This window comes from Aulonocara stuartgranti, assembly GCF_965226115.1.
Source record: "Aulonocara stuartgranti genome assembly, chromosome: 7".
Taxonomy (NCBI): domain Eukaryota; kingdom Metazoa; phylum Chordata; class Actinopteri; order Cichliformes; family Cichlidae; genus Aulonocara; species Aulonocara stuartgranti.
Window position 1 is genome coordinate 37,427,167 of NC_138945.1, and position 22,435 is coordinate 37,449,601.

The 22,435-nt window shown below is 43.0% G+C and overlaps 1 protein-coding gene across 1 annotated transcript; it reads left to right on the forward strand.

The window, feature by feature from the left end:
- The first annotated feature begins 127 nt into the window (after nt 1–127).
- On the forward strand, nt 128–21,167 carry ccni (cyclin I). The gene is made up of 10 exons (XM_082538338.1): nt 128–377; nt 2,051–2,210; nt 9,142–9,276; nt 11,773–11,847; nt 11,924–12,064; nt 12,322–12,450; nt 13,124–13,225; nt 18,742–18,874; nt 19,108–19,343; nt 19,763–21,167. The coding sequence occupies exons 2-10, from the start codon at nt 2,097–2,099 to the stop codon at nt 19,955–19,957; spliced, it is 1,260 nt and encodes a 419-aa protein (XP_082394464.1). The 5' UTR covers nt 128–377; nt 2,051–2,096; the 3' UTR covers nt 19,958–21,167.
- The last annotated feature ends 1,268 nt before the right edge of the window (nt 21,168–22,435 follow it).

A 22,435-nucleotide genomic window follows, 5' to 3' on the forward strand; every position in this document is an offset into this window, starting at 1 on the left:
GGTGATCTTAGATGGTCTTGAGTACACTAGGTTCACTGTAAACTGTTAAACAAACTCTCCCTGAAGGTACATCTATTAGTATGACCGTGACCCTCTGCTGAAGGTTTGATTGTTTTGCATTCCCGTTCGGCGTGGAGGTGGGCGGAGACTTTGTGTTTCGCTCTTCCCCCCGAGTCCCCTCCTCGGAAGTAGACGTATCAGTCTATATTCCGTTCTTTTATTTTTATATATTTTATATACAACAACCCCCTTTTATCCCGAATCACGATGGACGACTAAAGTGAAGTGCGGGTACCCGTTTTCACCCTTTTCTCTCGTCCTTGAACCGAGTGGACCGGATGAAACCCAACTGCGGTCTTCTCCGCTTCGCAGGGGAGGTAAGGCTCCAGGCTCCGGCTACTTACTGGATCTGACTCAGCCATTTAAATGTCTCTGCTGTGTTGTTAACGCAGTCTGGAGACTCTTTTACGCACCGCAGCTGTTTTTGTTTCACAATAGTGGAGAGTAGCGAGCAACATTTTCAACTATGTTTGTGTTTTTAAACAAGAGCGAATATATAAGTAATAGCATGTTACGTCAGCTAGCGAACAGCTTAGCTCAGATTAGCTCAGCTCCAGAAGATAGCCGGATCCTTGGTTATATCATAAGGAAATGGTCGGTAATACACCTGCTCCTGAAGCCTAGGTGCTTCGAAGTGAAAGGGACTTCCCAGTTGGATATTCACGGTAGTTTCCCGATAAAATGAGAAATTGTTTGATTTCAGTTTGTCATAGATTAGACGGTGACTGATGTGATTACGGTTAGCTAGGTTCAAAGCTAACGTTTCAGATCGATAAGGTCAAAGTTTAAGCATCTCCAGGAGCTTCAGTACCCCCCAAAAACACCCACGGCCCTGAATTTGATCCACAGCCTTATAGGAAATGTAGGGTTAGAACGTTTATGTTTTCGGACGGTTAAACAATACATTTAGATAAAAATTGTTCTCCATTTTTGAGAGATTAAAATGGTAAATTTACAGGAACTTGGTATGTTTTCTGAGGGTAAAAAATGTTCATAGATTAAAGCAGTAAATTTGCAGGAAAAAACGGATATAAAATTAATAAAATGACAAAAAAAATACGTGTAGTTTGAAATTATATTAGTAATAGTACAGGTGGAAAACGGAACCTTTTTAGAGATTGAATGCTAAAGTTATAGATTTGTTTTTTAACCCAGAGATTAAAGTGAGCCATAATAAAGAGATTGTGTATATTTTCAGAGATTAAAATGGTACATTTACAGAAAACAATAATCTTGATAAATTGCAAAAAAAAAAAAAAAAATCTTTAGAAATTACAGTGGCAAAAGCACAGGGAAAATAATGCATTTTAGAAATTCCCGTGGTAAATTTACAGTATATTTTCTGAGATTAGTCAAATAACAGGGGGGAAATGTCTAATTTCTTTAGAGTTTAAAGTGATAAAATTACACATACAAAATTAAAGCATTTGAAAAAAAAATTTATTATATGGATGTAACCAACAATTAAGTCGTCCATGGGCATGTGACATCAGCTGTTTTGAGGTCCATATTTGAAAAGCTCAAAATGACAAGAGCAATGGTGTAATTTGCAAATAATATTTTTTTTGTTTTTAATTTATTGTTATGACCATTAATAATTAATAATCTCTTTCTGAATCCATTAAAAATGATGTACACATATAAAAGGGACATTTAGGACAGCTGCAGGGAACAAGATACATTTAGTAAGAAATAGGTGACGTAAGACAGAAGTGGAATATAATCATCAGCTCCTCAGGGTTCAATTTATTCAATTTTGAAGAAGCCAGAAGCCTAGACGGCGGACTCATGACTGTGTTTGCCACCTTCAGTAAATGTTGTCACTTCTTTGTTTTTAATCCCTCACTGAAAAATAAAGACGTATGCTTTGGAAAACCACATTTGTGGTCCTTAAAAATTATATCTTAAAGGTGGTTTTGTGAGTATAAAAGCACCGGTGCAGTCCCTCTTGGTGGCAATGTTCTAATATTTTGCCCCTCCAATTGTACAGGTAGCTGTATCCAGTGGGGAGGTAGGCTCAGCCCAGGGAGGACACAATGAAGTTCACCGAACCCTGGGGACGCCAGAGGCTGTCTTTTCTTTTGGAAAAGGCCGCCTCTAGGGAAGCCAAGATGTGGAAGGTCTACGTGCCAAAGAAGCCTTCATCACAGGTGAAATGCTTCCTCAAGTCACCCTTGTTTATTTAACTGATGTATTCACATAGCTAACTATTATGATTTGACATGGAAAAACCAGTACGGGAATTGCACTACAGCAAATTTATATTTAATAGCATGTTTTCCATTAGAGCTGGTGCTGTTGGTAGTTAAAGCAGAATAATGAGGGTTATTGTTGGCTCGTCTATCCGATGGTTTTTAGCTTGGGATTCGTGAACTATTTTCAGTTTATACATCAGAAAATTCAATAAACTACATTTTTCTCACATAGTTATGAGAGGTATTTGTAGACAGTGAAGCTGAGATAATAAACATTGGAAATACTGGAAAAATTGGTTGTTTGCATCATTGCTTGGCTGGGATTCTCGGTTCTTGGCTTGCCTTTCCCAGCTTCTTCCATTCTGTGCAACAAATATATTGTTAGCACCATGCATCAAGAGAAGACCGTGAGTGAGTGGGGCTCACAGATATAGAGAGTGGAAGAGTATCCACAAATCTGTGCACACGAAGGCAAACGTGTATAGCTACATCTCAGCTGTTTAAAAGGAAAAAATGTGTTTCTTCTTTAAAAGACAGATTACTTCGAAATAGTGTGAAGCGCAAGCTTTGGTCCACTGGAATGTGTTTTTTTACATACGCTGACAACATTGTTTTAATCTTCAGTCAGTTTTAATATGAACAACTACCACTGGAACGGAGATATATGGCAAAAATAATCAAAGTAAATATTCAACTGCCTCCAAGAACTGTGTTTGTAATCTGTTGCCTTTTTATCTCACTAACCCACCTGATTAGCACATTTTCCTTATTCTGGGACCTCCTCATTCACAAATGCAGTGTGAAATGACACAACTTTCCCACATGCAGCAGGAGAACTGTAAGTGAGGCGTGCAGATAGAGAGGGAGAAGCTTAAGGATGCAGGTAAATGACAAAGAGAAACTAGTATATGTATCTGTAAATCCATCCATCCTAAAGGAAACAAAGAGGTGAATGTTTTACAGGCTGCCTAAAAGGTTCTTTAGTGAGCTTTACTGCCACAAGGCCTCAGCCCTCACTGGCCATCTTATGTAATCTTTCGCACAGGCTTGGGTTTCCATCTACACACTGAAATATAGAGCCAAGAATTTAAGACGAGGCTACTGAAAAGAGCTGGCACTAGTTCAATTTATAGAGGCGCAGGCCAAGGGGTCGGCACTGAAAGGTCTTTAAATATCAGCACTGAAATATTGGACAAATAATACCGGACAGGTTTAATGTGTTAGGCGACTCAAAGTTCAAATTTTCAGAGACAACACAGGTCCAACAAAACTGACTTGATTTCTGTTGATTATGTAATGATTGTCATTTTTTTATGGCTCTCGAATGGTGCCATATCAGCATGTTGATAATGGAGTTGCAGAGAGTAGTCTGCTCCCAGACATTATCATAGACAGACACTGTGTAATCACAAAGCAGCAGGGCAGAAGAAACATGGCGTTGAGTCACTGAACAGTCACTCGGCCCAGCTGGTCTCGCCCCGTTTACTGGGAACGTCTCAACATGTCGTTATTTGACGTCACAGAGGTGTTGTTTCATCACACCCTCAGGTGGTCTCGCCCAGTGTATGTGCATGTTCTCACATGATGTCACTTACCTAGGATATTGCACAGTTCTGTTTATCAGATGGTCAAAAATAAGAAAATGTTTAGAAAATGGAGATTTATTTTAGTCAAGAATAACCCTCCTACATGCCTTTATAACATGAGCTGTACCTAGTTTAGTTCAATTTAGATATATTCTGTTTTTTTTGTATTTCCTCTCTACTTTAAGCCCAATCTAAGTTTAGCATTAGTGTCAGCTTAGTCTTATTTAGCTAAATATTAGGCATATGTCTCTAGCAACTAGTTCAGGTATGTTCTTCAAAAACACGTTATCTAGTTAGTGAAATAGGATTGGTTATTCAAACAAGCAGCATGAACCTTGTGCTGGGTTGACAGGTTCAGGTGACCTTTTTCCTCTGTCTCGGGTCATGACCTGGGTCAATAATCCCCGTGTGGTGCTGTGGTGGATTTTGATTCCTTACTAACATATTTTTCAGTTCAGTTCAGTCCTGTCACGTGTCTCGGTTGTTGTGTTTTCCAGCTGGTGGAGGTTTTTGTTGTTGTTGAAGGTGGAGGTGTTCTCTCAGGTATCACCCTGTTTGGTAAATACAGAAGGTTTTGTCTTTTTTGTCTGCTGAGTGCTGATACCATTGTCCAAATACACCCAGAGAGCAATGCAGCGGTAGTCATGATAACATACATAACATCACCTGCATTAGGTGACTCAGGTGTTTTTATGGTCCCATGGTTACGTGCGCTGGAGCAGGCACACGTCATGGCCAGAAGTATTCAGATTAGAGCTGAAGTACCTATTTATTTACCTAGCATATTGAAAAACAGTAGCTGAGTTGAGATGATTTAACAGTCCATGTATACGAGAATACAAAGACTAGGTTATATGAGAGAAGCACAGAACACAATAAACATGAAACATCCTTTTTATCGTTTAGTTTGTAGCAAAGAAAAGGATAAAATAGAACTTTTCTACTGAAAGTTTGCAGTTCAGATTCACCTACTGCTGCATCAACAAGGAGTTCAAGGGAGCTAACAGGACCCATCAGAAGCTATCTGGAGATAGCAAGATGTTTTGGGAGCTAAATCCTGGGAGCTAGGGTTAGACAACAACTAACTGGGGCTATATTTAGAGAAACATCTGGCTGAGTCTTATTTTAAATGCGGAAGAAGGTCAAGAATTAGTGTGTCAACCACTGTCTCTGTGTGGAAAAGCTAGAAACGTGTTGAAAGGTCATTTTATACTGCAGGGATTTTAGTTTGGAAGGGTAAAAGGGAGAAAGTCACCTCTAGAGCTACCCCTCCCAATTTGGGTTGGGAGGGGTAGATCTCCCCTGTCTGCATCAGGCATCCAGAAGGCGAAATAAATGCAGATGAAGAAGTGGGGCTCAAACAGACATTTATCATGTGAAAAGTGAAAGTTGAATAGAAAAAAATTCTGACTGAGAGCGGCCGTGACTTCTGGTTGACAAAAACCTTCATTTTGACATCTGCCAAGCTCATTTGTAGTACTGAGCTGATAACACAGAGGCCAGTAAACTCCAGCAAATGATGTAACAGATAGTTATGATGTTTATCAGTGCCTTTAGCCCAGTTTGCAGGTGTGGAGCCCACTGTTAGAGGTCAAGGAGGCAGTCGGTCTAATCAGGGTGTAAAAACAAGAGGGGTGCTCAAACACTACAGTCACAGCGAGCAAAAGTCACTAAGCAAAAAGTCAATGAAACATCTGGGACTAAATCTGGGTAAATCTGGGACTCTCCACCGTTTGACCCTGGAAGTGAAGAAGCTTCTTGGATGAGAAGTGAAACGTCTTCAAGCAACTTAAAGATGTCCAGACGCTTTTCTTTCCAAGCTCCTTAGACTATGATGACCTGGATGACTGAGAACCTTCACAGATGCCTTTTGGAGATCTTTAGTCATTTCGGATAAAAGTAAATCCAGACTTGGTGGTGAATTTCTGGGCTAACAGTCTTGTGTTGTGTAGCTTTTTGGCATTTGTAATTTTTTGTAAAAAGCATTTTTAGATTGGAAAATTTGATGAGTTTCTTAACTTGACTGGCACACCCTGCAGGAAGTTACAGGAAGCCTTGACCATCCCTCTGATATTAATGATAAGGGATGGCTGGCCAAAGTTACCCTGAAGACACTGCAGAGACTATGTAGCCAGTGAATTGTTAGAGAGAGATGAAAGAAGTTAATTTAAGCTGGTGTCTGGGTTACTTCCCTTAGCCTCTGACTGAGCTTGTCTTCTGTGTCCAGCCAGTACAAACAAGATGGAAGTAGGCCAGTTGTTTTTAGTTTGGACAGTCAAGAGCTGAGAGGCCAGATGGTGTCACGTTGCAGATTAATTGGCTGGTGCATTCAGCTGTGCTTTGACCTTTGGCCTCTCCTGCAAGTCCAGTGTTGGAAACTGTAAGCCACTTACTTACAGAAGCTATGTGACGAATCAGAAATGTTTAAGTTTTGTTATAGGATTTCATTTAAACACGGAAACATCAAAATAAAAATAAAATATCTTAAATTCTGGTTCATTCTGAAAATTGACCATTTAATGGCCAGTCCAGTACATTCACCAGCAGGTTTAAAGTGGATCTATTGTGCTCTGTCCTTTATTTTCATATACATATAGATTATAGTTCCAGAAGTGAACATCAGTATATCTACAAGTGATCCCTGTGAGACAAAACCTCAGGCTTCAGATTGCTGTGAACGCTTGGTTTGAAAGTTTTTTCTACTCTTGATTTTCTGTGATATCATAGAGGCTCAGAAGCCCCTCCCACTTGCTGTTTTTGATGACGAGGGTAGCCAGTTAAAATGGTTCGTTTTAGATAGAAGATGAACTAAAGTACTCTAGCGGTAAGAGAGACTAAAGTTATTTTGAACTACTCCACTTTAGTAGAGTACAGGAATATATAAAAATGTCCCCTTTAGGTTAGTGTCAGTTTTAGCACATAACTGACTATTACATGTAGTTACAGTGTCTGGTAATTTGGAGTTAATGGTAGCTTTGAAATGTAATTACCACCTTTGTCAAACCACTTTCACACACAAATGAACTTTTGGCTCATGTCTGATGCACAGATGCCTGACTGTAATGAGTCCTGCTGATGTTTGGGTGTTAACAGGGTCATTGTTTTTGTAGAAACTTGCTGCTGTTGAGGTTTTTAGTGCCGTTTGATGGTTTAAGCACTGTAGCAATCTCAAAACCTTTAGTAAAACTAAATCTTTGTGCGACAGGAGTAAAAAGCTCTGAACTATAAACTAAAATTATATTGTGCTTTGTAATCTGTGTTTTGTCACCAAAGAGGAAAGGTTAGATCAAATGTGTCCAATTCTCTTTTATGAACCAATGTAACTTTTAGTCCATCAGAGTGATTAAACTTTCAGGTGTCAAAATGCCTGTTTAGGGGTTAAGACTCTGTTTTAGAGTTTTTAAATGGTCAGAATTTGTGTTAGGGTTCGGCCCTGTAGAGTGATAGTTAAAAGGTTTGGTAATACATATTAATAATTGTCCACACACAGAAAGCCAAGAGGACAAGCTGGTAACACTGAATATGAAACAACATTAAGGCAGCTGATGCTCAGCAACACAAGAGGATGAACAGTTGACAAGTGTAGCAAAGAATAGATGGATGGGTGGGAAAAAAAAATCTCTACTTGTTAATGATAGTATAGGGCAGGGGTGGGCAACTCCAGGCCTTGAGGGCCAGTGTCCTGCAGGTTTTAGATGCTACCCTGGGCCAACACACCTGAATCAAATGATTAGTTCATTACCAGGCCTCTGGAGAACTACAAGACATGTTGAGGAGGTAACTTAGCCATTTAAATCCGCTGTGTTGGACCTGCAGGACACCAGCTTTCGAGGCCTGGAGTTGCCCACCTCTGGTATAGGGTGACCAATCGTCCTCTTTTTTTTTTCTTTTTTTTTGCACTTGATGACTTGTAAAAGCCTATATGACATTTTTTATTTCCCCATTCATTAACCACACAGAGAAGGCATCGTTTAAATATGTAAAAGTTTTTTTAAGCAAACACTATTATTAAAGTTCTTCATGACTGCGCCAAGTGTCCTCTTTTTTTGGAAATCAAAATATGGTCACCGTATGATAGTAGGATTTGGCTAAAAAAAAAATCCATCTTTTGAAACATTATTTCTCTTTTATCTTCATTTAAAGCAGTTTTTCACCTGGGTTTATATGTCAGACCTGCACATTTTCTACTCGTTTATAATAAGGATGCGCTTTGTTTTTCCCAAAAGTCATTACATTTCTTTGTTACAGCAACAGAAACTTTAATAGCTTAAATAAAGTCAAGGAGCTCCATAAAATGAAATATGACAACACAGAATTGCAGGAAAGACTAAATTAAACCACTGTAGCCAAATATCATACAATAAAGGGGCTGAAAAAGCAGCAAATTAGTCCAGTAAATTCATTGTACTGCAGAATAATAAAACAATGAGATGGCTTGTTAAAGCACAGCAAAGGTCGAATAAGTGGCTCAGTAGACATATATATTGTACAGTTTATTATTGTGCACATGGGTTTTGCAGTGTGTCGTCATGCTTTAACAGATTTTGTTGCAGGGTTATTTTCATTCTGCAGTAATTATAACATAAATGCCGTTAAATGGTTGAATGTTGAACCATTCAACCAACTAACAAATTAAAAATCCAGTGGAGTTTCCAAACAGAAAGCCTGTGCATGGCATATAAACCCATTTTATCTTAGTGTTACAAACTTGTGAGAAGGGTGCGTCAGCTGGTGAATTCTTTCAGTTCTCAGATGCTTTACAGAAGGAATTCTTGGAATGTTTTTGAGGCAGATCTGCTGGCAAGTCTAATCCGCCTGCCAAGCTGATTTAGGATCCTGTTTGGCCCTTTAGTGGAAGTGTGTCAGTCGCAGAAGCCTCAAGTTTGTCCTGAAATACCTGAAATCAGATTCCAGTTTGCTGTCTAACCCCATTTTGCCCTGTCGAGGAAGTCTTTGAGGAAAAAAAGGCTCTGCAAGATTTCCAATTTCTTTGTTTGTTTTTTCCAACTTTGTTCCACAAATAGTTCAGTGTTGGGTATAACGCTGGGCTTAAACCTCAGTGTTTCTGCAGGACTGCGTTGTAGAAATGGTAATGGAAGATGACTACTAATAGTTATTATTAAATACAACACATTTAAGTAGCTTTCAAAACATAAAATAAACAAGTTTTAAAAAAATTCTAAATAATATGAAAATATATAAATAAAAATTGCACAGTGTCATACTTTGCTGTAGGGAATAATGAATGACATCGAACCCTTGAGTCAGTCTTAATGTTTTGGTTTTTTTGTTGTCTGCAGGATACAGACATCTCCCCGGCCCAGCGGGACGAGGCGGTGCGCTGGCTGACGGAGGTCCATGGCAGGCTGCAGCTGTACCCAGAGACGCTGGTGTTAGCTGTCAGCATCCTGGATCGCTTTCTCGCTCCCATCAAGGTATGTAGAGAGCAACAGGTGTGCTGTAAATCCTGCTGTTAGCATGTGAGGGTTTGCAGAGAGCAACCTAAACCTCCAATCAGAAAATCTGAGTGTAGGGAATCTTTTAAAAAGTAAATGTAATAGAACTCATAATAAACAGACAGTAAGTGAATGAAAAATGTGTGTTTAAGGGAGGGTTTAAGATTTCAGAGCCATTCACTTCACTTACATCGTTTACTTCACTTCGTGCCATCACCATGGCAACTTATGCTACAAAGCAGGCTATGTTTGCCTAACTAACTAATCATTCCTGCAAGAACACTTGATGGTTTTAGAACCTGTCTAAGACTGGGCTTGTCAAAGGTCTGATGGCTAGCTGCCAGTTTAGGGAGCTCGCAGACAGTTGACGACTACAAAAGGAAAAAATTTAACCATCAAACAAAATCATTTCCAAACCATTGATTTAGCATTAATTTGCCTTCAGAGTAAAAGTTATGTCTTGCTGTTGCCAGAACTCTGCAAGCACAGTAGTCTGCAAATGACCAAAGCAATTGGCATTGTGTTTTTGGTGCACCTAACAACAGCCTCCAGCAACCACTCATCAGTCAATTGGGGAATACACATTTCTGGGAAACAAACTAAAAGTGTAAAGTCATTTTTAAGGCTCGCGTTGATGGTGTTTTCCTGTAAGCATATATCAAATGACAGACATTTCTTTTTCTTCATTGTTGTTTGGTTTCATTTGTTCTAAAGAAATCTTCACTACAATCAAACGTTTGTCAGTCTTAGACCTTTATCAGGATACTGAAACTCAGATATGACATACAGCAGATAAACATCGGACTCTGCCACCAATGAAGGTCATCTTATTAACAACAGAGTGAATGTAGGTCTTGATGTTCAGACTGCCACTATTATAAAACGCATAACATTTATTAAAGTCCTTTTTATTCCTCAGCGGCCTCACGTAGCCCAAAATCATGAATGAGAGTGATAACATCTCTGTAATTCTGGTTTCCTCCAGATACTCCAGAATATGAAAATACTATGAATATCCTATGATCCTAGTGTTACGCAGTTTTCTCTCTGAACTTGAAATCATTAGACTAGATTAAATGTATCATGTTAGATAAAATCTATATTCCCTAATTTGCATTAAGGTGCAATCTTTTTATTGTAAACACAGCATTTATTTGGCTGTTTGTCTACTCTGATGGACTAGAAAATGTCTGATTTTTATGTGTGGGAGCTGAAATCTGCTGCTCAAGTGTAAGACCACACAAAGGAAGCAGACTGTAAAGGGAACAGAGGTCTTCTGACAAGACCTCAGCTTGTTAGGAGGGGCAATGTCAGAACGTTCTTGATTTTTCTTTAAATTTCCTGCCTCATAGCTGACGGTGTGTGTTCATACAGGAACAGGAAGCGTGAGCTCCAATTGTCCCGTCAGCATCCCTCCACACAGACAGGAAGTTTCTCACTGAGGTTTATCAGGAGCTGGTTTCTGTTTATTTGTGGTCGCAAACACTACCTAACACTGTATCTGTGTGTGCTTGTGGCTATCTTCATGAGTAGCTTTAGACCTTGGAATCGTGGACATTTTGGCCTGTCCTCAGTTGAAGATACATTTGGATACTTTGGAACTGGAATGACTCAGATACAGTAAGCAGAGGATAGAAACATGGCTTCTGTTAGCCAGAGGAGTATTAGCTCTACTCTGTGCCTGGCTCAGCCCATCTCTGGGAGCTCAGCCCCCCCCTCATTCTGTCTCTACTCACAGCTGATGACCACAGGTGAGGGCGGGAGTGTACTTCGACTGGCAAATTAACAGATTTGCTTTCACCACAATCAACTGGTATACTGCTCATATTACTGCAGGCACTGCACCAGTGCACCTGTCCTTTCTCACTTCAGTCCCTTCCAACTGGTAAGCAATAACTGGAAGTGGAGGGGCAGGATCATTCGGGTTCCTGCCCGAATGATCCCAGGAACCATGATGTCAGGGGCAGTTTGCCCCTGATAGGGTCTCCTAAGGAAAATCAGTCCTGAGTGAGGGACCAGATTAAGAGCAATACAGAAATCCCCTCTGACGAAACAGGGCTGGCAGCTCATCGATCAGTCAGAGGATTGGTAGTTTCCCTGACTCTTCTAGTCCAGAGTTATTCTTGTTATTTTTGGTGGTGGCAGCAGTAGAATGACTTTAAAGATGTGTGAAAACTCTGTAAGACGGGACTGACCTTGCAAACAAGGTAAAGTAAAAAACAAATTCAGGTAACAAAATGTTGATGAATCACAGATTTGTGTGCAAAACACTCATACATATGGTTAAGCACACATTCATGAATGAGGCCCTTAAGTCTCTCGGCTGGTTTGGGAACACTCTGATATTCTCCTGGAAGAACCAGAATAGTCGCTAAAAGTGAACCCGGAGAGTAGATGGTGAAAGGTTTTTCAGATTGATTAAACATATAATCCTTAAATTATACGTAACTGATAAATCATGTTAACTGTTGTCAGGCCCGTCCAAAGTACCTGCGCTGCATTGCCATCGCCTGCTTCTTCCTGGCTGCCAAGACCTGTGAGGAGGATGAGGTGAATACACACACACACTAGATTGTAGGCAGTGCATCAGGACAGTTAGAGCTGACTCCGTGTGTGTGTTTGCCAGTGTGTGCCATCACTGAAGGAGCTCGCCGCCTCCAGCGGGTGCGGCTGTTCTCCCTCAGAGATCCTGAGGATGGAGAGGATCATCTTGGACAAACTGAACTGGGACCTGCACACCGCCACAGCGCTGGACTTTCTGCACATTGTACGTCTAATCACACACGAGCACAAATGCTTACACATTATTACTTTTTAAAGTGATTAAAGTCAGCTAGTGACACCTGGGGGCAAAAAGAAATTCCTGCGGTTTTCTTTGTTTTTATTTTAATGCACTTAAATCCAGTTTTTAGAAGTGCTTTTTTGTGCTGTTGTTGCTTCCAATTCAAATCAGTCTGCAGTTAATTTCACAGATTCTCTTTTCTTCATTCAGATCAATAAATTTTTCCTCTCCTTCCTCTCCAGTTCCACGCGATGGTGCTGTCGTGTCGCTCCGGGTTCTTGGATTCCATGTTGGGACTTAACCGCTCTCAGCACCTCGCCCTGCTCACTCAGCAACTCTACCACTGTCTGGCTGACCACACACTCATGCAGGTACACACACACTCAGTATTTCTTACTTTACAGATTGAAGATATTATGCCTTCAGCACGGAGCCTTTCATACCACTTTTCATTTAAATATTAAGATAACACAATAAATAATAAAATTATGATATTTATGTATATATGCAGTGTTATGACCTCAATGTCAGGGCCTGTCTTGGCTAAGAGTGAGTCTTTGAGGGGTTAATAATCAATAAATATAACCGCTTATAGTCGCGCCACAGTGGAAAGCCCCTACTACTATTTTGCTAACAGGCTAGTGTCACAGGTTTTCCCTGCTGGCTTGCTCACTGGCCAGGTTGCTGGTGTGTAGATCTGATCTTGTCCTGCTGCAATGGATGCTCTTTTCTGCTCTGAATATTTGCTGTGAGCTCTAGGGTCACTCTGACTAGAACCTACAGAGCAAGAACCAGGTCACAAACTTGCCACACTTACCAAAAATAATCTTTATCATAGGAAACAGAGCATACCACAGTCATTTATCAAAAGTGTGTTTATAAAACACATTTGCTGTTACAAGCTGTGACTCCAGACCAATTTAATGGCACCAAACCTTTAACATTTCCACTTTGATTCACTTCTCTTTTTATTTAATGTGTCATTTTGTAAGCTTAACTTGAGCTTGGTTTTTGAGCACGTTTGTCCCTCATGTGTTTCCATAGCTCAGAGGATCCATGCTGGCCTTGGCCCTCTTCACCCTGGAGCTGGAGAACTGCTGTCCTGACTGGCTGGCTCTCACTATCGAGCTGCTGAGGAAGGCGCAGGTATCAGTCTGTCAGTCTTTGGAGCTCTGTCATAGTTCAGTTTATCTCTGAAGACTTCAGGCGTTCGTGTGACCTCTTTAGAACAACTTCTTTATGGGATTGGGATTTGACTGTAGCTTTCCAATGTCATTATTAGTCTACACTGATGGGCAGCCATGTTTAATATACAAGATGTGTCAGAGAGCAGCGAGGGGAAGTAAAAGCTGTTAGGCTTGTTCCTCTATTTGCTGTTCAGTAGTTCAGTAAAAAAAAACAAGCACACACACACATTGTGCAATATTTCTCTGGTGTGGCATGATAAAAAACCTGGAATCTGATTGGTTTTTGTCATCCTAAGTAAAAACGACCAATAACTATAGGCAAAGAAAGACATTTGAGGCTTTAGCCAAGCACCAGCTGCAGATGTAAAACCATTTACCTCATTTAAGAAAGTAGAACTTTAAACTGCTGAACAAAAAGGAAACTGTGGTCCTCAAGTTTTATTAAGTTCATTGAGTTCCTTTCCAAGTTCCTGTTAGCATTAAAAAACAACAACAAAAAAAACCCCCAACAAATTATGTTGTTTGTTTGTTTTTTCTGTTTTTGCTTGTTTGTTTTGTTTTTTCTTAAATTAGTTTTGTCATTTATTTTTCAATGACTCACTCTGGATGACAGGAAGACAAACAGGCTGACAGAGAGGAAAAAAGAGCAAACAAATACCAGCAGAGGGCGCTACACCTGCAGCATGACTGCAACAGAAAGGGAAGAAGTACTATGAGGAAAAACGAGAGGAACTAATGCAACAGTTTCTTTACTGAGCATCATGACTTTCAGGAGGAGAGCTCTGTTGTCAGACAAAGGGCACCCGCGGTCACCTCACTCATATTAAACACAGATTTGTGGAGAGCCTTCTCTTTGTTTTTACCTCATTCTTTACTTTATGGCTCATCAGAGTAGAACTGTAGGGAAATGGGAAATTTATGGTTTTCAGGGTTTTTATTGTTATAGTTTTTATCGTTAACTCGGTTTTCCTGGGTCTTTTCCCGTGTGTTATGAATAAATCTTCTTTTTTTTGGTAGTGGTACTGGTTTTATTTTGTTGTATTTTTTTTTTTTTTTTTTAAGAAGGGCAAGAAGGGCAAAAGACAAAAACCAACAGAACGGGCAGAGAAAAAAAAATGCATTAATCAATCACCTGGATCACCTGCTGAGAAAGAAAAAAGAAAGCAAGCAGAAGAGAACAAGAGTAATAGAATAAACAACATCACAATGATATATGGGAATATGACAGTAAATACTAAATGTTAAACATTATTGTGCAGCACATAAGATCAACAGAACACAGTGTGCTTTGAGGTAGGAGCCAAAAAGGGTGTAGTTTGTGGGTGTGATCACCCGTGTGTACACCTGTGAGCATGGACGCGCTTGTTTTTTGTTTTTTAAAAGGTTCCTTCATGTAATAATCTGCTAGAGGGTGTGGGGGGGCCACAGCCCCGTCCTCCAGGGCGTGAAGCAGGTGTGGAGGAGATCAAAACTCCAGACATCCAGAGGCCCCCAGAACACAAGAGACCAAGGAAGACCAACAGAGGGGCAGCTGCGCCACTGTCCCGGAAAGAGCTGAGGAGAGTCCCAGATGAGGGCTCACTCAGCAGCCGCGGAGCAGAAGCCAGGGGGAGTTGCAGTGACGCGCCCGTGAGCTCCGCCGGCAGCCAGCTGCGCCTGAGTGACCGAGCCCCAGGCCGAGAGGCCGGGGGCACCCCACCTCCGAAGTGGCCCGAGCGAGCCCCAGGCTCCAGGCCCCGATAAGCGGCCGCCAAGGAGTGAGCCGGTGTGTACCTGGACGCCCATCCCCGGACACAAAGAACCACCAACGCACCGATGTCTGAGGGAGTCCGCCACTGGCAGGGGAAGTGGTGGTAGGGGGAGATAGGCCTCCAAACCTTGGAGGGCCTGAGATGTCCCCAGAGAGGTGGCGCCTGACACCCAACCTGACATATAGACACAGACATACAGGCACACACAGATACAAACATCCATCCCCACCCTCATGCTCTCATATGCACTTACTCCACACTCAACCAACGTGGAGACAGACATAAAGAGACGTTGTACACACGATCACACTCCCCAAGCGTACTCTACAAACCGGGTCTAGGTGCCCCCGCCCCTGGAGGGGGGAACTGCACCCAGACCCAGGTGGTGTTTCCCTTTTCCCTGCGGTGGGGGGAGGCAGACCGCCCCGACTCCGCAGCAGCAGGAAGGCTCCACACTCCAGACCGCAGTCGGACGGCCAACTCCTCCTCCTAGTCCTAGCCCCCCTGCTCCAGCAGGTCGCAGAGAACGGGGGTGAGAGAAGACTCCAAACCTCCCTCCACCCGCTCATTGTAATGTTGATGCATGTGTGTTCTAAGGTGCATTTAAAACCCAGGAGGGCTTGGAGCTACCTGCCAGAGAGCAGCAGGTAAGCGCATAGTCCCTCCTGCTAGCCCTCAATGTCTACGTGTATTTAACATTGAGAGGTGGGCAACGATGCCAGGGGTGGGGTGTACACCCTGATGGTACTTTGGACTCCGTGTATCGTGCCCACCCCCAAGATCCTATATGTATGTGTAATGAGAGTGTGAGTAATGTGAATGTCTAAGTTGTGGGATAAAATTGAGGCAGAGGCAGCCAGAAGGGGACAGAGGGGGGGTGGCCTCCTCTGCACCCTGGTGACATACCCCTACTCCAAGGCCCTGCATGTGTGGGTGGTTGTGGTGGAGCGGGAAGAGGGAGGCAGCTGGAGATGGGGAGGGAAGGAAGGGAGGGGCAAGTGACCCCTCCCTGGGGCCAGCTCCCCCGCTGACCCCAGTAGGCACCCCCATACTCCGCGACCCGCCAGGGAAAGGGGGCCCAGGCCCATCCAGACCGGGCCCAGTGCAGCAGCGCCACCCGGCCCCACAGAGCCCGGGACAGTCCACCCAACCCCACCACAGAGAAAACTGCACCCACCCCACCATCCACTCATCTTCCAGACTACATAAGACAATAAACACCCAGGCTGAGATCTTCCTCCACCTCTCCTGTATCTCCCCCTCCTGCAGAGGGAGCTCCTGAGGAGAGGAAAGCTCCTGCAAGATGTGACAATCTCCCCCACCAGTTGAAGAGCCCCCCAGGTGGCTCGACGCACCGGCGGCACCCTGCTCCAGGGCTGGGCCCCCATGCACCCACCCGCCCACAACCCCGGCAACACACCAACCAGGACCCAAGCCCCCGAGGCCCGGTCCAGGTCCCAGCCCAGAGACGGAGCGCCCCCAGAACCTCACGCCCATCCCGGACCCACCCAGGGGCAGCCAGGCTACCAGGTCAGTGACCCACGTCCGTCAGCACAGACCCTCCCCTAGCCCCGCTGCACGCAGCCGCGAGGAAACAGTCACCTGAGAGCCAACAGAGCCCCTAACCGGACATGACCGCTACCCCGGGTTGAGCCCCCCAAGGAAGATGCCTCCGGGGAACCCCCCGACGCCCTAAGCCTGTCCCTACCCCCACACCAATCACAACAGTGAAGGCGGGACCAAACTATGACCCCCCACCCCCACTAGGTGATGGAGCTGATCAAAGGAGCCCAGAGCAATTGATCTGATGTGGTGGCAGAGGCTGTATCAAGACTAATGTAATCTAATAGATAATTTTTTTGTATTTTTTGTTGTATTTATCCGCGACACCTTAAAGGCGGGTCAGTGAAAATATTGTCGGACATAAACCGGTCCGTGGCTCAAAAAAGGTTGAGGATGGATGGAGAGGATCTCCATCGAATGACTTGTTTTACAGTAATTTGTCAAAAATACAAAAAAATGTGACTAGGTGTAAGAAACAGAAAAACAGCTCTGTCCCGTAAATACAGAAAAGGATATTTTACTGTATATATTAAATTCAGGGCGGCACGGTGGTTAGCACTGTTGCCTGAAGGTCCTGAGTTCAATTCCACCATCAGGCCGGGGTCTTTCTGTGTGGAGTTTGCATGTTCTCCCTGTGTTTGCGTGGGTTCCCTCCGGGTATTCCGGCTTCCTCCCACCGTCCAAAGACATGCAGCTTGTGGGGATAGGTTAATTGGATAATCCAAATTGCCACTAGGTGTGAATGGTTGTCTGTCTCTGTGTGTTGGCCCTGCGACAGACTGGCGACCTGTCCAGGGTGTACCCTGCCTCTCGCCCCATGACAGCTGGGATAGGCTCCAGCGCCCCCCGCAACCCTGAAAAGGATAAGCGGAAGCGAATGAATGAAAAATGAATGGAAAAAAAATGGATATTAAATTCACTGTTCTGAAACCAGGAACTTTAAAGGTGGAATATTTTTATGTGTTTTCTATATTGGCGTGTAACATGCTTATTGAAGTAGGATGAAGGGATTTTAACTGGAATACGTAAATAAATTTTACTTCTTACTTTTGATGAGAAAAGTGGCAGAGCGTAAGTGGTGTCCACACAGGAAGTGATCCCCAGTGGCGTCAAGCACCGTCATTTGAAAAGATTCCTGGAGGTGTGCAGTGGGCGAGCCTTAAGTTTTCTGAATGTCCAGGCGAACAATTGAAGTGACTACCAATGAGAGCGCTGGATTTTGCTTTTTGATGTGTGGCAGTAAATATATTAGAGGGTTACCCAGGCAACAGGAGCCTGGTATGTCTGCTATATGTATTTGTATAGCGCTTTACTTGGTCCTAAGGACCCCAAAGCGCTTTACACTATACACAATCATCCACCCATTCACACACTGGTGATGGCAAGCTACATTATAGCCACAGCCACCCTGCGGCGCACTGACAGAGGCGAGGCTGCCGGACACTGGCGCCACCGGGCCCTCTGACCACCACCAGTAGGCAACAGGTGAAGTGTCTTGCCCAAGGACTCAACGACCGAGACTGTCGGAGCCGGGGCTCAAACCGGCAACCTTCTGATTACAAGACGAACGCCCAACTCTTGAGCCACGATCGCTGCTGTCAACTGACCATCAGCGACAAAGCACAGGTCACATGACAGCCATTCAGAAGTGGTGAACAAAGCAGCTGCATCCTCATAATCTTTGTGTGTACAGATAAAGATAAATTATCACGTCTTTTTTTTTTTTCATAACAAGACACTTTTAGTTTCGTTTCACGTCTGTAGTATTTTGTCCACATAAAGCAGCGATGCGTCACTTTGGCCACAAAGAAATTGGCAACCACTGCAGTTTAAGCCAAAGCATGAAGTCATTTTTGACCAAACCTAAACGGGGAACAGATTAAAGATGACGACACGTATGTCTCGAACAATGGCAGCCTGTCCACGTATGGACTTTCACCTTTTAAAATGAGAAAATGTTGATTTTGTGTAGCAGGAGGATGAAAAATTGTGAACACAAACATGAACGATTCCACTAGAAGTTAAGACTATTTTACAAGCTGCTGTGATCAAACTGAATTTTACTAGTTAAAGGCGAGCACACATGCTTCTGTCCATCACAACACATCAGGTCAGGGCTGCAGAGCTTGTGTAAAGATAAGTCTCTCTCTCTGTTCCTTAGATCGACAGCTCTGAGCTGATTCGCAGCCGTGAACTGGTGGCTCGTAGTCTTTCCACACTGAGAGCTCCCCTGCCTCCGAACACCGTGTACATCTACCAGCCCCCGCAGCCTACACCACCCTGCTGCACACTGGGTATGTTTGACTTCTACATCAGAGCTGCTTATCAGATTTTGCTGGAGGACAGTGTCTGAAATCTTTCTTGAAGCACATTATGCTACTGAGCCAGTCACCAACTCGGACCTGTGAAAGTGTTTTGCCACTGAGGAGAAAAAAAAAAGTTTTCTTAGTAAGCCACATTTTATATTCATAAAGCAAGTGTTAGCATCAGAGGGCGTGAGCTGTATTTGTGATGTCCTCCTTTGTAGGGACCATCACCTCCACCACCGAGTCTTCCAGGGACCATGTCACCTCTGCCCACCCACAGTCTACTGCTGGTGGTGGGGAAGAGGAGGAGAGCCAGCAGCCCTTGAGTGTCTCCTCCTCCTCCTCCTCCTCTGCAGACAGCAGCATCCCAGCCCTGCTTTCTCCCCCCAAACATCTCCGCCATCTTAATCACCTGCAGAAGGTCACACTGCGCTGCAAGGCCTCGACCAAACGCAAGGTGACTCTATTTTCTTCTCACATTTGATATTAGGCTGGACCTGTTGTTATTTCCTCTGTTTCCTGTCATATATGCACTGTTACACTTTTTTTTCTCCTCTTGATGATGTCAGACAGAAGGGAAGCCTCAAGAAGCCTCACTCTGGTCCTCATAGGCACAGAAGCTCCACCCACCTGATGTTCAAATATTCTAATTGCTAGGGTGAATTACTCAGACAAGTTAGTTCGAAGGAGATGAAATGCAGTTAAATGAGGCTGCTTCAAACAGAGGCTGAACTGGGCGGCTCAGCTAGGAACAAACGAGGCTTATTCTGAACTCTGAATCATGCAAAGCTACCCTAGAATAAAAATATGGAGCTGAAAATAAGCAGAATATGGGAATCAGTAGCTGTAGCAATAAATATCTCTCTCCCTGTCCAGGTGGAGGAGATGGAGGTGGATGATTTTTACGATGGCATTAAACGTCTCTACAACGAAGACGTCACCACCACCAATACCACCGCCGTCCAGGAAGGGGCAAAAACGCCAATAGCTGGAGGAGGAGGAGTTTTGCCAGCTCGACAGGAAGGCAGCTCCTCCCCCTGCCCGCCTCTGCAGCCAGCCAGCGCCTCCTAGAGACCAAACAGGAAGCTGTCTGCCAAAATCGCCTGTACGCCAACATCATCTTCCTGTTTTCAGGAAACTGTCGTGGAAGAGAAAAATAAATCTTTCCGACTAAAAAAAATGTAAGCCTGAGAGATTCTGAGTAAAAAGTAGCAGCTCCGAAGGGAAAGTTGCCATTCAGAGTTGCCGCTAAAAAAGAAGATGATGTTAGTGGTTAAGACTGTTTTGGTTGCGGTGAAATGACCCCCGTCCCGCTCTCCCTCCCCCTCCCAACTCGGTGTGATGCCAAGCTGTTCGGGTGGCCTGCAGTCAGCTCCCATCATCCCCTGCAGCGGGGACAACAGAGCCCCAAAAAAATATTTAAACGTTCAAAAACTAAAAAACCTGCCGCTGCTACTCTGTTCTTATTAATTCTATTTGTTGAACACAAAACATGAGAATCTAAAAAATTATAAGTAGAAAATACTGAAAAAAAAACCCTAGACTTGACTTCCTGCGTCTGTTTGTCACCTTATATTTGTCTTTATTTTCATATATTTATACTTTTATCCCGTCCCTTCTCACTCTGCCTATTTATAACATATTCATAGAGAGTCTGAATCAACCGTATGAAGGTTTGTGTAGATTATCTGTAGTTTTTTCACCCTGTTGGGGGGGAATTATTTTTTTTTCAGTAAAATCTGATTGTTAAAAAGATGCTAATATAAACATTTATTTTCCTTTCAAGCTTGTTGTGACACTCAACTGAATGAACGCGTGTTTCGGCCACCAAACGTTCGTTTACTGTTTGTTTGGGGCCCGAAAAGCAGCTATTTGTGGATTGTGTGCTTTGAAAAAGTAAGAAAACAATCTGGGTGTGATGCATGAGAGTTAATAAAAAAAAAGAAAACAACTCTGACTTAACTTATCCTGGCTAACATGTTGTTATCCAGCTACATTGATCCCAAACCTGAGTTGTGTTTTTTGGTTAAGCGGCTGCTTAAAATTAATAGACAGATATGTGTTTTAAGCTGTTTTTTCTTTGGAGTTGAGTGACTATCTTTGCTTTGATGTTCAAAGCTAAAACACTTTTTTTTTTGGTTTGCTTTTTTAAATCCCTTCATGTTCAGTATATTTTCCTTCATGAAAAAAAGCTCTGTTGTTCCTGCTGTAGGAGTTGCCGGTGGCCATGCCAGGTCCCTGAACGCACCACGGCACCAGTAAATAAAGAATATGAAACTGAGCATGTGCTGTGTCTTCCATTTGTTCCAGATTACTTTCACACAAACTGCAAAAAAGGACAGTGTTATACCCAGAGCTGTCGGAGATCTTTGGCTTTGCTATAGAAGCAGTAAGGCGAGCTCCTGATGTCGTTTCAACACTAAAAATCAAAGTATAAGATATATTTGAAAGGTAACCTCTACCATCGTCATCTTGTTTCTGAACATTTTGGGTTGTTTTGTTTTTTTTGCCACATTCAAAAGCAAAGCCCAGGTGGGTCGCACTGACATGGTAAACATTAAAACGGGAAAAGGGTCCATTTTTCTTAAATATATGGTGACCTATGGGATAATCAGAGAAGGTACTGTTGGTGTAATAAATCACAAGCTCTGAGTCTGCTTCAGGGAAGCTTTTGCTAGGAGATCTTGGATCAACTATCTGTCCATTAGTACACTTGATATAGCTAGGGGAGGTTTCAGGATTTAAGATGAGCTGGTGGGGTGAATAGAGACGGGAAAGTAAAATAAAGTGCAGAAAACTGAGGTGCTTTAAAAGATGAAGACAGGTTTTCTTTGTGTTAGCTGGCTTGATGGAACCAACCTAAAACCCCACCATGGTTATCAACCTTCTTTGTTAACTGACTTTTTGTGATCTTTCTTACCGTCTCTCACGCTCACATAAAAGGAGAGCATCTCATCGATCATTTGACTCTTCTGGACAACACAGATGAAGTGAGTGCCATCTGCTTCAGCCAGAGATGTTCTCAAAGAAACCAGGAATGAAGATCTATTAACAGATGATATATCCACAAATAGACTGAATAATGTTCTATATTCAATTTTCCACAGCTGGAACTGTAGCAAACATGGCAGCAGACTGACTCAAGAATAAAAAACGTGCTTTCTGCACAACCAACTAAAGCGTGTAGTATCAGCAGGACCTAGCTCATCAGGTTGCAAAGATAAAACCTGTGACATAAACTACAAAGGCGGTTTGAAAACAACATTCAGAACACGTGCAACAAGATATTAGGAACAAAAAGACCCAGAGGACTGTGTTCTTGATCCCTTAAAACTTAAGACTATTTCAGCTGATTATCCCAGAATAAAAGGGTTCAGCATATTTAAGAGATTTCCCCTCCTCACTCCCCCGCCCAGCTTATATTCTGTCCCAGAATCAGAACTTTGTAAAATGCTGTGAGAGCAAAGGCTGCACGGATTAGTTTTTACACATGTATGCACACAGATAAAAGGGAAGCAGCTCAAACAGAGATCTCCCACACATAAACCT

Coding starts and splice junctions, on each gene's coding strand:
- ccni (XM_082538338.1), top strand. CDS start 2,097: ATGAAGTTCACCGAACCCTGGGGACGCCAGAGGCTGTCTTTTCTTTTG. Junction 13,226..18,741: donor AGCTGCTGAGGAAGGCGCAG/GTATCAGTCTGT, acceptor TCTGTTCCTTAG/ATCGACAGCTCTGAGCTGAT. Junction 19,344..19,762: donor AGGCCTCGACCAAACGCAAG/GTGACTCTATTT, acceptor CTCCCTGTCCAG/GTGGAGGAGATGGAGGTGGA.